Genomic DNA, 12925 nt, shown 5'->3' with positions numbered 1-12925 from the left:
GATGGATGGATGGATGGCGAGTGGGATCCGCGGGGTGGGGGTGCAGGAGAGATGCTGGCAGTGTGTGATGGGTTGAAGGTGCTTGCCAGAGATGTTAGGTATGTGAGCGCGCGTTCGCACTGTGGGGGAATTAAGACGTCTCTTCTGGAAAGGAGTGTGTGTGTGTGTTCAGGGTGTGCGTCAGTAAGTGTGCTTGCCTGTACAGATGCAGCTCTGCATATGGATCAGGATGTGCTGGGTGTTTTCGATTGCTTAGGATTTTTGCCTCTGTAGAGGATGCTTGAAAAATGTGTGGGAATGGATGGCATAGTTTCTATATGGTGGTGTGATTTGTGCGTGGAGACTTAGGAAGCAGGGAAGCAACACAAGAATCGATTCTGGGTGTTTGCTGTGGTGTGGCCATGCATCCATATATGCCTGTGAAGGCTGTATGTATATGTATGTACATCTGTGGGTGTGTGTCTGCAACTGGGCATGCATGGGTGCCATCCGCTGTATGCAGTTTTGCTGTTGATTAATGCTGTTGACTAAACTATATACATTCTGAGATTATTGTGGACAAGAAATGAAAGTATTATGCATGTGCCTGTCTGATATTCATGCATTACATCTACCTCTGCATATCCTCTGGATTATAGCTTGTTTTAACCTTTGTAGTGGAACATAAGAGCTTGAACAGCAAGCCTGTAAAGCATAATATACTAAATGCTGTACATGCACTAAAGCATGTTCTTTTCCATTGTGTATATGTGTATATAAAGGCAGCACATTTCCATAAAATTTCAGCATCATCCTGCAAGATGTCATGTTTCTGTGTGCTTGTCTACAGTTTTATGTGTATGCTGTCTTGTGTGTCTATGGGCACTTGAAGATCTGCTTAGTGATAATGGGAAAAATATTTGAAATATGCATATTTTATGTATATATACAATTGTAGACCTTTCTGATGCTCTCTTGTACACAGGCAGATGTTATGAGCTGATCTGTGCATGTATATTTTAAATGTGATTTTTCCCTAACCCCATTTAACTTAATATGCAACTTTGCAAGTATATACAGGCCTGCATTGATATTTGAATATGACACAATCCATACATGCTCAGATTTATAGTACATTCATGTTATTCCTTGAATACATAAACCAACCTCTGCATATTTTTCATCTAATGATGGAAGATAGCACTTTCCCATTTTAATTAGAAGGTTGAGATTCCAGATCCCTTTACAGTTAGACTGCATTGTTGAAGACTGCAGCTGTGGGAGGCTCATTCAGTTGCATCCTAGATTGGGCCCTTGAGGATGGATACTAAATGGGGAGTTTCTGAGGCCATGTTCAGCATGGGTTCATGCATGTGATTCAGAAAGGGAAAGTTAATCTATTGGTTGCAATTTGCTACCTTAGGATCTTGAGGTTATGTGTCCAAAATGCATGTGGCATAGAAGACTTTTTAAGGAAAACTCACTAAATTATTTGCAAAGGTACTCTAGTTCCATGATATGTCTCCTTCAAAACTGACCCTCCAGAGGTTGCCAAGCTTTAAATCCTAGCAATTGTGACCCACTGGGCCTGCAGTGAGGATACAGGGATTTGTAGTTTAGAGACACCAGGAAGCCCTAAAATTTCCCATTTCAAAACTGATTATGGTGCAAATGGAAAAGGACTGCCTTGGTCCTCATGATTGATTAGTTCCATGCACATCACCAGAACTTCCCAGTCACTTGACTTTGCCTCCTGCTTTCATAGAAACACAAAGTATTGATCTTTGCTGTAAGAAAGATCCTTTCTGTCTCAAAGGATTCCCCAGAGAGATCTCATAGAAACCTATATAAAAGGAGAGGCTAGAACTCTCCTTTCCTTCTTTTTAAATTCTGGAAATATTGGGGACTGTTAAGCATCAGTAGGTATTGGATGGAGGCTGGGTTTGTGCAAGGTTTTAAGGCGCTTGACAGATCCCATGCTAGTATACAAGTGTTCACTTCTGAGTGTGGTGAAATATGCTGTTATGTGGGTTGGTGTATTTATTAGCTTTCCCCAACCTGGTACCGTTGAGAACTATGGGAGTTATAATCTAAAATTTCTGGCAGGTGCCAGATTGGTAGAATTGGGCTTATATGCACTCACTACAACTAATCATGCTCTCTGTCCAGGGAACCTCACTTCCTTGCAACAATTGCTGCCTGTCTGAGACAGTATTGTGCACTTACACGTTCTTCATAGAAATATCTCTGTAAGTTAAATATATTTGAGAAGGAGGACATATGTACATATCTGCATAAAGTAGGAAATCTGCATTCTTCAGTGCCTTACGCAGCTCATATATTAGCATTTTGGATCTATTATGTGCCCCAATATTATGTTTTGATGCAGATTCAAGAGAATATTCTGTAAGCAGACTGCATCACTTCTGATCCACCAAAGTGAATGTAGCCTGACGTGCAGGGATTTGTTATGCATAAAGTTACGGAGGAATTCTGTTTAATTGACCTTACTCCCCTGTATAGGCCAAAGTGATCAGGCCTTCAGTGCAAGATCATTAGGGAGGGTTATTGACCTACCCTAGCCTGAGACCAGCATTTAAGTTTAGTACAACTTAAACATATTAAAGAGCTTAGTAACATTCCCTGTTCATACACACAATCAGTGTGTATCAGTACAGCAGAAGAGGCCTTCCATAAGAGTGGATTTTTGTAGAGATCAGAGGTTTTGTGATTTAAATCTGCTGGTGTTTGGTCATCTTCGCTCTCTTGAGATTTCATCCAGCTGCTGCTTAGACCTACGTCTTCTAACTTTCATCACATTTATTTATTTAATTTACAGAGATTGCCCTGTTTCTATAACTGCTTCTTGGCAGCTTGAAGTTCCCTTTTCTTATCTTTCCAGTAAATCCTATTTCTCCAGTTTGTTTTTAGCTGCCTGACCTCTTACTCTTTTCCGTTCTGTAAAATTTCTCTCTCATCTTCCATGCTTTTATTTCATTTAAGTTGTTCTAGTAATAATGTATATAAATTCAATTCATATAAATAATCATAGTAATAATGGTTGGTGAATATCTGTGATTACAAGAATTTGAATAATTTGAAAAAACGATAATATATTAATAATCTGAATAAACACAAGCAGAAATAAGTATAGTATGGGTAATTCACCACAAGCCTACCAGCTGTATGGCCTGCAAGGTGTTGATGATTTTCCTTTTGGGTAACCCCAGACAGGCAAAAAGTAAAAAAGCAAAAACTCAATCTTATACGGATTACGGATTTTGTCTGGCTCAGTGGGTGATGTGCTGGTCTTGTGTAGGGGATGTCATATATGGTTGTCAAAGGAAACATAGTATGACATGTGTAACATAACCAGAAGGTGGAGTTCATACTAGCAGAAGTAAACTTCGTAGGCTTGGAAGGAAGTCTGATATCTCGACAACTTAGTAGTGCTGATCATTACCACTACAGTTTGTAGAATTGGCACTGTAGAGTGTGGAGAATTGTGCCTATTGTCTGGATTCCTGTTGGCCTGTTCTGTGTGGAGAACTGTTTTTCTTTTGTTTGGGAGAATACCAGCCTAGACCACACAGCGAGACGCCTAAGTACTCTACTTTTGTTCTGTGCTGTGGAGTTCATCTATGACATTGGGCTCTTCTTGCTATGCCTGATGCTTTCACAAGGAGCAGTGGGCATTGCAGTTGCGGTTTGGAGCCCTGGAAAAAGATAGGGGATGTATTTTCAGCACCAGTTACCTGTGCAGTGTTTGTAACAGCTGTATCTGCAGCCAGAGCAAGTGGCTGGTTGCACTGCTTCTGCAGAATTGGGAATAGGAGACATAAAGGGAGTGCAGTGCCATGAAGATACACAGTTATATTCTATGTTTTAAAATAGCTGCCTGGAGCAGCAAACTATATTTCCACTATACTATGACATCACATTGTAAATGCATTATCCAGCCATTTTTATATTAGCCATCTACTTTCCTTTGTGTAGGGGTGAAGTCCCATGCAATGTGTAATATATTTGCAGTAAGAGATTTGTGCTCATCTGTTATATATGTATTGCTAAAGCTATATGTTATCAACCTTGTACAGTATATCTCAAGTGGACAGTGACTGAGACACTCCTGTATGCTGACGTCTGCTTTTGCAGGGAGGGAGTACTGCTTGCATCTTGGTTTGTGGAGACCCTTTGAGACTTCCGGTATCTCATCCCTGGGTAGTGAGCAAGTATTTGCATTTGCAGCGTGGGGCTTAGGGCAGCCAAAATTCTGTGCAGTGTCTTTGGAATGCTGGCCAGAGCAGTGCTGTCTTTGTTGGCTCTGGCCCACGGATGCTATTGTTACAGTGGGCAGGTGCCTGCTATGTTTGCACTGTCAGGGCTTAGTATAGGGAGGAGGAGGAAGAGAGAGTTGGAGCCTGCAAGTTGTGCAGACCTGGTACACTACAGATTCCCTGCACGAATGATGCTGTGTTGGCAACATATGAGTAACACAGGGCCCACGTATTATGCTCTGCTGATTCTTTATGTGCTGGGCAAGTCTATCTGGGAATTCCCTTTAAAATCTAGCTGGCTCCTAACCTGTCCTATCATCTCTTCCTTTTGCAGTGATTACATCATTAAAGAGAAGACCGTGCTGCTTCAGAAGAAGGACAACGAAGGATTTGGCTTTGTGCTAAGAGGGGCTAAGGGTGAGAGGGGGACTTAGGGTCGTCCTTGGAGACTAGGCTCTCCCTAGCTGCTTTGACTGCCTATGCAGAGGGACCTGTTTCTACAGTGATTCCCCACCAACCTGCAAGGCTTAGAGCAGTTTTAATTGCTCTTAGTGGGATGGGCGGTGATGAAATATGAAATATAAATAAATAAAATTTGGATGACTTTAGGAAGAGCCGAGAGAGAGTAAAAAGTTCACGTTGGAACCATGTCCTCTTCCCCAGATGTTGGGGAGATAGCAGCGGATGTATCAGGATCAAGAGAAGCGGGTGCAAGATGTGACTGTCCAAGTACAGAACTCAGTTTTCTAACAAGAGAGTCCAAGTATATCGTGTACTCTAAAATTGGAGGCTTGGCTAGAGCCTTTCCTCAGTGATGGATGCTCAGAAGTGAGGGAACAAAAGAAGTGCCTGTGCTCTGAGGCAGTGGAAACAGATTGTGTGCTTGATACAAATTTGGTTCGGTTTCACAGAGGGTCGGGATGACAGAATTCCAAAGCCAGGTTCCAACCCCATTCATTCCCCATCTGCTGTCAGTCTTCCCCAGCTTCCCAAGCACTCACTTCCAGAAGCATCTTTTCACACCTCTCTCTCTTTACAGCGCAGACCCCAATTGAAGAGTTCACACCCACGCCTGCTTTCCCTGCTCTACAGTACCTGGAGTCAGTGGATGAAGGGGGTGTGGCTTGGCGAGCAGGTCTCCGCATGGGTGATTTTCTCATTGAGGTAATGGCTTGGCACAATGCTAATGCTCCTTTTTGGACCTCTTGCAAAATCTTAGCATTGTTAGAAAATGAACCATGAATTGTCAGTATAGTAGTGTCAGAATGTTGTCACTAGCCAGTATATAGTGATGTACAGTTTTATGCCATGTATTTGTATATGAAAAATAGTGTTTTTCGAGCCAAAAAGGCAGGATGGTTTGTTCTGGTTAAGCTTACAAAGCATTTGGAATTGACCCAGAATTTGGAAGAGACAACAAGATGTGGTTCTCACAACAAAAGATGATTCCCCAAACAACAGATGGTTCCCCTGTGAAATGGATGAGGCAGTGGCACTCTGGGAAAAAAGTACCAGGATGTTTGAGAAAAGATGAGAGCGGCCAAGCTTTGATAGATTGGTCAAGTATTGTTGAGAGGTATAGCTGATCAAGTGAAGTTGGAAACTGGGGGAACCGTAATCCTTTGGAGCATCACAGAGAAAGAGGCCCTGTAGGGGAATCCCACCTGAATTTCTTTCAAACTCACACCTGGCCTGGCCACTTGGACTTTGCATGGCTGTGTGAGTGTGTAAAGGAATGAAGTTATACGCCTGGACCTGTTTCTATGTGACTGAGCCTCTAGATAAAAATGATCAATACATAGCACTGGAGGTGCTTTCCAGCCCTCAGGGTAATAGCATCACGTGTGTTGATGCATACATGGATATACATGCTTATTTGGGCAACTGTACTGGGTCCCAGATTTTAAAAACATCCATTATTTTTTGGTTGCTAATTCCATAATTCCATGTCTTCTGTTTACCTCACTGAAAGTATACGTTTGCAGTGTAGCTGCTGGTGGAGGGTTTTTTTTGGGGGGGGTAATGTTTTATGAGGGATATGGATTAATCAGTACACTTTGCAAATGCATGCTTTCTTTACACCCTTCATACACACTCATGCATGATCCTCCCACCAGTCAGAATTGGTCATAAAGAAGAATCCTGTTGGATGAGACTAGAATTCCAAGTTCCATCTACTTCCAGCATTTACTTTCTCACAGTGTCCAACCATTTATCCTGCCCTGCCAAAAAACTAGTACCAGAGATAGATTGCTCCATAACGTGGAAGTTTTAAAAGGCTTCCATGAATAATACCCATTGATGGATTTTCCTTCTGTGAATCAACCTAAATCTTATTTAACATAATCTAAGCCAAAGGTGTAGCCTCGTGTGGTGCAGAGTGGTAGACGGCAGTATTGCAACCGAAAACTCTCCCCATGACCCGAGTTCGATCCCAGCAGAAGCTGGATTCTCGGGTAGCCAGTTCAAGTCGACTAAGCCTTCCATCCTTCTGAGGTTGGTAAAATGAGTACCCAACTTGCTGGGGAAGGTGACGACTGGGGAAGGCAATGGCAAACCACCCCGATATAGTCTGCCAAGAAAACATTGCAAAAGCAGTGTCCCCCAAAGCGTCAGACATGCACAGGGGACCTTTCACACATCAAGCCAAAGGTAGCTGCTGCTGGTTGTTGTTTTTTAAATTAATCCTATCAATTAATTGCATATTGGGTGAAGAGGTTTCACCCTGCTGTGTAAAGAGATGTAAGTGCCAATGTCAAGTTTTTGTTTCAGGTAAATGGACAGAATGTGGTAAAAGTTGGTCACAGGCAAGTTGTCAATATGATTCGACAAGGGGGCAACAACTTGATGGTGAAGGTTGTCATGGTAACACGGAATCCTGAGATGGAGGAGGCCATGAGGAAGAAAGGTACCATGCTGGGTACTTCTGATTTTCTTCAGTGGGGAAAGGAGTCTTAAATGGGTGTGTATGATCCTGAGGGGGCTGAATATGGAAGTGTGGGAGAGAGACCTGCTTTGCATGCAGAGAGACCTAGGATTGATTATGGCATCTTTCAATATAGTTTGAGTTGGGAAAGTCTCTTAGCTGCAAAGCTGTAGCTAGTCAGTGGAAATACAGTAGTGGTTGGTTCTGTGGACCAGTGGTCTAACTCTTTATATGGCAACTTCCTTGTATTCTTGAGGTTTTCTAGATGGTGAATGGGACTTCTTGGGCCTGAGATGCAAGAATGCTTTTCTGCTTACAGTTTTGCCATTTTAAGCTCTAGCCTTAATGATTTTACAGGGCTGGTAGGCAGGTTCTTGAGGTGTTAATGTAACTTCAGAATGGGGTAAGACAGCATGCAGGGATGGGGAACCTGTGGACTTGTAGATGTTGCTGAACATCATTGCCCAAGGGAATGGAAGCAATTCAATCATAACTGGAGGGCCACAGATTGGTTCACTGAATCTACTATAGAGCTTTTGGAGGCTTTTCAAAGATGTGCTGGCCCAGAGTGTTTCAGATCATATGACTCTTCTTCAGGGGCAAGCAACTACCTCTCTTTGAGGCATAACAAGGTCTGCCATACTGCTGAACTGATATTCCTACCTTGGTTTTAACACTGGTTGCCTTTCCTTCTGGATCCTAGTTGGTTAGCAGGTGGTGTCTGCATTTCTTGAGTGGTGAATAGACTCCATTACCTTCAAGAGGAGATGAAGAGTGCTGAGGGGAAAGATATAAGAACTCATGTTCACACAACATATTGAATCAAGTACATGCATTCACACAATATGCAAAGCTTGGTTGTTTTGATGACTTAGCCATGTTGTGTGAATGAAGCCCATTTGTCATCTTTACACTTTAGTGTATTGTGTAAACTCCCCAGATAAATTCATTCAAGAACCAGGTTAAGTAAGTTTTGTGAACCCAGCCAAGAATTATTTTCAAAAACGAGGCCAGTGGGTTGGAAGAAAGGTTAGTTGTGGGAGTTGGAACAAGTTTGGATCAAGTGACAAAATCCCAGAGCTGCTGCTGTTTTGTTTTGTTTTTTTTGCTTTAGCTGCACCCCAGCAGACAAGACGGTTGCCCCCTCCAGCCATCTCCTTGCGTTCCAAATCCATGACATCGGAGTTGGAGGAAATGGGTAAGGCTGCCAGTGAATTGCCATTTTCTGTGCCAATGGTATGCAGGGATTTGTCCTTCCCAGTGCTCTTCATGCTGAATTTCTGATACATATACGTCCGCTATAGGAGGGGAAGCTGCATTGTATCAGAAACACAATATAACCCATGTGAGCTGCCACTTGTATCTTTCTGTAACTTTTGTAAAAAATAATTATGCTTTAGTGTGGGTGCTAACTATAATTTATTTGCCAGAAATACCTTTTGAATCATTTTGTAGGTTGTGGTCTTGCTCCAAGGTTTTCGGGTGTGCCTTTTGTTACCCTGGACCTGCAAAATGTTAAACTAAACTGGACCAAATATACTGATTTTTTTCCACCCAATATACCTTTATTATCTGTAGGAATATATGCACGCAAAGCTTATATATAACAGTAGATTTTTTTTTCCTTTTAACTGCAGAATTCAGTGCCACCTCCAGTTTTTGTAAGCCCCCTGGGCAAACGCCCTTCTTTTTCTTGATTTGCACGCCTTTTCCCTATGGGTTAAGTTTGCAGAGCTGCCCAGAAGAAGACGGAAAAGGAATGGAAGCTGTTGCTTTTTCTCACTTAGATATATTTACAGCGGGAGAAAAGAATACCAAGGAGGAGGGCCTAGGGGGGATTCTCAGTGGACTCTCTTCTGGGCTTTGGTGGGTGTCCATGACATGCTATTTTCAAGCTCTGGGAGAAATGTAGCATGGTTCCAAGTTCATGATTGCTGATTCTGATACATGCTGCTACCACCTAAACACACTTCAGAAATTCCTTTTCATAGAGAACAGATGCCTCAGAGCATTCAAGAGGACAGGTGCAGTAATCTGAAAATGCCCTATTCTCCCACAGGAATTCTGTTATGATAACAAAAGCTGCAGAGTAGAAGCAATCTGGACAAGTCAGTAAACAAGTCAGTCTAGGAAAAGCTTCTTTGTCATTTGGGGATTATATTATGTCATAATAGTATTTTGAGAAGATCCACATGGTTTCATTCATGCTACAGTTTTTTGATAACCCACTTAGAACCCAGTAGGGACAGTTTGAAGGCTACCCTGTGTAGTTCCTTAGCCAGCCTTCCCCAACATGGTGCCTTCCAGATCTGCAGCACAGCTGTTCGGTCATTATGGTTTCTCCACTGGGAGTTCACTTTGACACATCTATAGGTATTAGTTGTGGAAGAGTAATGGGGAAGAAGAGAGCCAGTTTGGTGTAGTGGTTAAGGCATCAGGCTAGAAACTGGGAGACCATGAGTTCTAGTCCTGCCTTAGCTGGGTGACATTAGCCACTCACTCTCTCTCAGCCCTAAGAAGGAGGCAATGGCAAACTACTTCTGAAAAACCTTGCCAAGAAAACTGTAGGGACTTGTCCAGGCAGTCTCCGAGAATTGGACATGATTGAACGGGAAAAAAAATGGGGAAGAGAGAGAGATGGCAATGGAAATTCCTTTCTTCAGAACCTGGAGACTATCCTGGTAGATCTCCTACTTAGGGATGGGGCGTGCTATGAACTGGACAGGAGCAGTATTTTTTGCTTCTCTTTTGTCACCCTCCTCTTTATTTTTGTTCATCCACTGCCGCCTGGAACTTCCAAAATCTTGGTCCATCACAGTGGAGAAAGGTGAGCTCCTGCCCTCTTGCCCTCCAGAATTTTGCTCCAGTCATAGCAAAATATTAAGCAGTTTATACATTACCATATTATGTACATATTCACACACTTAGGCCCCTCCCTTTTGAACCACCTTACTATTTAAGGAAGATCTCCCCAACTTGATCTCATCTTGGTTCCATCCATTGCTGTCATTAATGTTTTTGGTTTGGGAAAAGAAATTGTCAGAAGACAGCCCATAGGTAGTTATTTTATAGTGAGGAAAACCTGAAATGGTAGAGACATTGCAGAATAGCCAGAACATGTGTCTGTGTAGACAATCTAATACAGTGTTTTTCGACCTTGGCAACCTGAAAATGTGTGGACTTCAACTCCCAGAATTCTCCAACTAGCTTGCTGGAGAATTAATGCTCAATACATTTACAGTTATTTAACTGTTTTACCTTTTTACTCGGTATTTGGTAGAATACTATGTGCAAGTTTTTCCTTTTTTCTACCCCCACCCCCCAAATGGCTAGGAATGATTTATTTTCTATGTTTAGCTTTATTTCTAATTAAAACTAGGCTTCTGACTACAACCTTGAATAGCAGGAATCCCTCACCTGCTTCCTCAGTTCCAAACAGCAGTAGACCACTTAAAGCTTCAGTTCCATCTCTCCCCCTACATGTTCTTCCCACTGCCAGGACATGTCTATCAATACTGAAATGTAATGGAGCTATCAGGCCTCCTTCCCAGCTATCTGTCCCACCCAAGCGAAGATGCTAATTTTTTCCCCTCTTGCTATCTCCCTCCCATCATTCAGTCTCCCCTTGGAAGAAGAAAACAGGTGAGTGTCACACATTCCCCACCACTCCACACGCACCCTGACCCACTTGCTTCTCTCTCATTAACTCCTACGTCCAGCCCTGCTCTGTACACTTCCCTGCCCCATACTCTTATCCATGGCTGCCACCCACTTCCATGCACACAGCTCCGGAAGCCGGTTTTCTGTGACGCATCATCACCAGTCTGCATCTCGCACTCCCATCATCCTTCCCTCCTGTCGTCTCTACAGATTACGAGCCAGCGATGGGCACTGATAAGAAGCGGACTGTCTATCAGATGGCTCTGAGTGAGTAGCAAAGCAGAGTAACCTGGTAGTAGGTGGAAAGGGCAGGGGAGGGTGCATGGAATAACGGTAGCATAGTGCTCTTCTTGGGGACCTTATCCTTAGATTCTGGGGTGGATGGGCCACAGAAAGCTTTATGCAATCTGTTTAACCATGTAAAATGTACACGTCACTTTAGTATTTGTGACTATTGGTATTCAGTTGTTATTGCAGGCAAGGGATCAGCAGCTTTTTCAAGTGTGGGCCACCACTGTGTGGGTTCATGCAATGTCACAAATGCCAAAATACATTTTTTTAATAACGAAGAAAGTAATTAAATACCCAAAATGTAATGAGATTTCCTGGGAGATTTTTCAAGATTAGGCTGTCTCATAAGAGTTTGGCGATCTTTATTTAAAAAGTAATAGTAACTTTATTTTGAAAGTCAAGTAGTGCCTTGTAGTGTTGTCATAGGCACTCTGTTGCAGTAGAATAGACACATCTCCAGGTGTTACAGGTCAGATGGTAGATAGAAGAAGCTTGCCTGGAAGAACCAATTTGCTGTCACAATTGCCCCAATTGTGGTTGAAGAAGAGAATTCATAAGGACAGAAATGCTTGTGTGCCTTCTTCCCCAGCACAACTTTCATCCAGATCCCTGAAGGACAGGAAATAGTTAATTCCTTTCCCCTTCCTCCAATGATCCTTATCTTGATGATCTTGATGGGGGAGCTTTACCCTTCACTTCTCAGCTATCTCAGTGCAGTTGAAATGGCCATTAACATCTGTTTCAGTTAACATTGCTCAAGGGAAGAAAAGGTTCCGAGTGATACCAACTCCATGCATGTATATCTATAATCCCCAGCCTACTATCTGGTACTGCAAGTAGCTTCTGGCTGGAAAGATTGTTGTGTCCATGAAGTATAATATACAATGGCTGAGTTCATATGTTGTGCTAAGTTTTATTGTAACCATGGTCTGTTAAATAAATCACAGCAACTAGATTCTTACTAGCTATCTACTTGCTATGAATCAAAGCTACATTTGGCTTTAGAGTAGATTGCCCAGGAGTTACACACTGAAAAAGCAGGTTAATTCAGGACACAACCTAAATTTGATTTATTACTGGCTTAGATGCTCACATGGATTGCAATAATGCTAGAGAGCAGGCACCCTTTGGTTCACTCCACAGAGTTAGGAACTATTTGGAGCTCTATTTCCCAGGGATTGCAGTATTAGATTCTCTGAACAAAAATCCAGCCCAGAATATCTGAACCCCAACGGCAACACCTACACCACTGCTGCAAGCAATCCCCTGCATTGCTTCCCATTTCTCAAGAACAAGTTTGAAAAATACAATGGGAGCCAAGCAGGGAGCTTTCCTTGATAGGCCAACATTAGAAATGCATTTGAGAACTGTGGGTAAAAATAACATTTTTTTCAAGAATTCTCAGAACTCAACAGAAAAAGGAAAAAATAATTACAAGGTGAGCTGGCAGGAAACCTGTTCATCGTTAGAGCTTTCTAGAACCCAGTATTTTTTTGTAGGAAGCATAATTCCTTCTTGCTTGTATGAATATTTTCAATACCTTATTTGGCAAGATGTTACAGTGTTCAGATGCTTTACCAATCAGAGGTGTCAGTGGTGTCCATGTAATATCTGCCTTCCTGCGCTCAGAATGTTTATATTTATTTATATATATTTATTTATGTTTCAAATTTCTGTCACCGCCCATCTCCCCCAAGGGGGACTCTGGGCGGTTTATAACACAATAACAAATTAAAACCATAAAACATAAATTACAATACAAATATCATTATAAATAGATAAATATACAACC

The 12925-nt window shown here is 42.2% G+C and overlaps 1 protein-coding gene across 2 annotated transcripts in view; it reads left to right on the top strand.

Annotated features, from left to right (window-relative positions):
- SHANK1 (SH3 and multiple ankyrin repeat domains 1) overlaps positions 1-12925 on the top strand; it is an 87373-nt gene that overhangs the window by 62054 nt on the left and 12394 nt on the right. For both annotated transcript variants that reach the window (XR_010067816.1, XM_063300956.1), the window contains exons 15-19: positions 4591-4673; positions 5296-5420; positions 7029-7164; positions 8297-8380; positions 11053-11109. Coding sequence is in view for 1 of the 2 variants with exons in the window: in XM_063300956.1 (XP_063157026.1) it covers positions 4591-4673; positions 5296-5420; positions 7029-7164; positions 8297-8380; positions 11053-11109 (485 nt within the window). In the remaining variant the exon portion in view is untranslated. The remainder of the gene's footprint in view (positions 1-4590; positions 4674-5295; positions 5421-7028; positions 7165-8296; positions 8381-11052; positions 11110-12925) is intronic.

The sequence above is a fragment of the Candoia aspera genome, chromosome 4 (assembly GCF_035149785.1).
Source record: "Candoia aspera isolate rCanAsp1 chromosome 4, rCanAsp1.hap2, whole genome shotgun sequence".
Lineage (NCBI taxonomy): Eukaryota > Metazoa > Chordata > Lepidosauria > Squamata > Boidae > Candoia > Candoia aspera.
The sequence above is the reverse complement of the archived record's forward strand: the minus strand, read 5'-3'. Positions and strand labels throughout refer to the sequence as shown.